This window comes from Phytophthora infestans, genomic scaffold (genome assembly GCF_000142945.1).
Source record: "Phytophthora infestans T30-4 supercont1.11 genomic scaffold, whole genome shotgun sequence".
Lineage (NCBI taxonomy): Eukaryota > Oomycota > Peronosporomycetes > Peronosporales > Peronosporaceae > Phytophthora > Phytophthora infestans.
In genome coordinates this window covers 1711643-1714948 of record NW_003303748.1, presented here as the reverse complement: position 1 = coordinate 1714948, position 3306 = coordinate 1711643, and the positions used below count along the sequence as shown (strand labels likewise).

Here is a 3306-nt window from a genome sequence, read left to right as displayed (position 1 = left end):
CCCTTTTTCTGACAATGGTGCTCCAAAATCGTTGCGATAGTAAACCTGAATACCGGTAATACTACAGCATGTACTTACTATTAGTTTTCGGAACCTCCACGGAATAGTAGAGAACTTTTGTTTCTGATAGTAGTCCAGATATCAAAAACTAAAGCTATCTATTACTGTACGTGCAAGTGAGCCTGAATAATATGCACTAAATTTGACGTGTTGCGAAAATACCTGTAGCTCCAGAACGCGAGTACTTTCTTCCTATTCCATGCGGGCTATGATAACTTGAAGCATGTACATCGCCTCAGCGGCGCTCGGTCGCGCAGTTGGATCGATTCTCATGCATGCACGTCCAAGTTCCACAATGGATCGCGGACTAGAATCCGAAAAATCAACCTGTACTGTTCCTAATGCTATTTTCTGGAACAGAGCCACGCCTGCCATCTTACGCCCGTTCGAGACCAAGCTTCTCTCGAAACGCTTGCGTACGGCATGGTATGAACAATTAACTCCGACAAGACGACACCGAACGAAAACATGTCGGCCTTGACGTCGTATCTCTCTCCGAGCATCACCTCTGGGGCCATCCAGAGTGATGTGCCCACACAAGCAGTCATAGTGCGATCAAGACGCTCGCGGAAGATTCCAAAGTCCGATAGCTTCGCCTTCATGTCGCCATCCAGCAGAACATTTCTCGACTTGAGATCTCGGTGGATAATGGGAGGAAAAAGCGAGTGGAGATACGTCAACGCCTGGCAAACATTGAGCGCAATCGAGATCTTCTGCTTGTCGAATCCCACCGGGCGCTTAGAAGCTTGGTATTTGTAAAGAAGCGATCTGAGATCGCTGCCTTCCATGAGCTCCAGGACGACACAGAGGTCAGAGAGCGACTCCCACGCAACGCCAATAAATGTCACGATGTGAGGGTGGTCCAACGTAGCGGTCATTTTCGCTTCCGCGAGGAATTCGTTGACATATTCGAGGCTTCCCCTTGAAGCAGGTAGCAACCTCTTGATGGCAACTAGGTGGCCGTTGAATAATCCAGCGTGAACTTCGCCATACGCCCCTCGACTGATGAGCTTCTTGACCAGAATTCTGTCCCTTGGTAGTCTTTTTGTCGTGATAACATCGTCGTTCCAGAGTCCATGCTGGCCGTGCAACACGACTATATTTAAGCTCACAGCTTCGGACGGTCCTGTCGGCCACTTCGACTGTCCTTCAATCCTCTTTACCTTCAAATAGCGTCTGAAAAATACGAAAGTCACGCTTCCAATCACGAGGGCGATAAATCCAAAGCCAACCCCGATGAGAGCATTGGGTGTTAACGTAAGTCCGTTGCGGCCAGAGTTGTCCTTATCGTCGTTGCTGCTGTACCATTTGAATTGGTTGGCGTCGCACGAATGCCTCGATAGGGTCTCCTGGCTTGCGTTTCGTGTCGTAAACCAGGAATCCGAATAGCAGGAATCCGCTGAAAATTATTCACTGAGGTGGATCCGTTGGAGTTGAGTCTGCCGATGACATAGTAGCCGTCTGTCTGGTTGAAAGAGCTCTCGCAATTGCCAGAAGCGGGGGACCCGTAGCCGAAGGCGAAAGTGGAGCAGTTTTTATCTTGGAAGTTTATCTGCAAAATGTACGGGGAAGCCCCAAGTTTTTCTCGCATTGCTGTGACGTAATCTGACGCGCACTCTATCGAAACCATGTCGACGCTTATGGTGCTTGCATTGCCCTCGAAAGAAGAGCAGGTTTTATTCATAGTGCAGGTTGAATTTGCCTCTGCAGTCACGCTGTACGGCGTGCCATCACAAGTCGTTCCGGTATAGTGAGACCTAATCGCGTACATGTTTGCTGTCGTGTACCGAAAGGCACTAGAATCAGCCAGACAAGTCAATTCATCAGTCTTGGGGAAAAATCGAAAGTGAGTTGAAAGTCAAACGCAGTGAAGAACAATAATCATTCTACAATAGGCAGAAGAAGGGTACGTTAGCATGTCACGTAAATTTCAGAACCTGGATACCCACGGCATCAATTATGGATACATCACACTCTGTGAGTGATCAGCGTCCCATGATCATTGTGAGTAATTCCACAGCCTTTGCGATTTGCTGCTCGATACAAGCCACTAAAACCTTCGTCCTGCCAATTATCACGGTATTGAATTCAGGGCAACCATGGTCATCGGATGCCTACATATACAGTGCAAGGATCATCAACTATGGTACATGATCAGGGGCTAATGGTAACCAAATATCATATGATATTTTTGATAGTAATAGTACTATTTTCGATATTAAATATTAATAGTAACTCATTTTTGCAAAAGCTAACATAATATTTTTATATTAGCTCGGAGAACTGAAAAATATTAGATACTACATGATATTTTATGATATTTTCCCACTTAAGTACGTTTCTTGCCAGCTTACCTCTGTGAACCGAGCGGAGCCAAATAACTTTTTCGATCAGGTTCTAGAAAAGCAGTAGGCTTTAAGACTGACGAGTATTTGCTCTAGTATTTCACTGTGACACAGACAAAGGCGATCGAGATGGAAAACTGCAAACGCTTGCAGCTGTTTAACGTTGATAGAGCGAAATCAAGACATTTGTTCTTGTTCTCTTCCGATCTCCTCGTCGACATCGTGCGTCTAATAAACCTGCTGCCTGTGGCGCTAGATTAATGCGCGCAGCAGTGCCAACACACAACGCCAACCTTGCCGTCACTCACAATTGTCCCGGTACTCACGGTTGATTAGTAATACTTCAGCTAGTCGAGCGTTAACGACATCTGATTAGTTAATGTAGCCCGATTACGCAATCATTAAAAAATATAATATCGTATTAACTAATATTAAGTTGATATTTAATAATATCATATTGTCTCAAAAGAAAATATTAGGTGATATTTTTTATATTAACTGGTCTACAGGTGATATTTTCACAATATTAACTTCACCGATTTTGGAGTTACCATTAACCCCTGTACATGATATCCCCGTTTCCTGAAAACTACCTTACTTAGGATTTGACTACCACTTAAACTTCAAAGAGGACCCAACAAGTCACACCGTACGTTTCCACAAACTTTCGCTAATCGATGATAAATTAATGCGCTGGAGATCATACAATTCTCTTCTTCGATAACATCACCTGTAGTCTATAAAGTGCCTCTGCTGCGCTCGGTCGCTCTGTTGGGTCAATAGATATGCACGCGCGGCCTAGTTCTCCAATGATAAAAATACTTTTTCACAGATGGAAATCGTCAAATCACAGAGAGGACGTTGTTTTCACAGAGCGCATGGAAAGGTACCCTGTGTTCTC

General features: G+C 44.8%; 1 protein-coding gene across 1 annotated transcript; it reads right to left on the bottom strand.

Annotated features, from left to right (window-relative positions):
* Positions 1-404: 404 nt before the first annotated feature.
* PITG_07548 (protein kinase) lies at positions 405-938 on the bottom strand (the record flags this gene model as incomplete). Its single annotated transcript, XM_002904488.1, has 2 exons — positions 405-462; positions 508-938. The coding sequence occupies 2 exons, from the start codon at positions 936-938 to the stop codon at positions 405-407; spliced, it is 489 nt and encodes a 162-aa protein (XP_002904534.1).
* Positions 939-3306: the final 2368 nt, after the last annotated feature.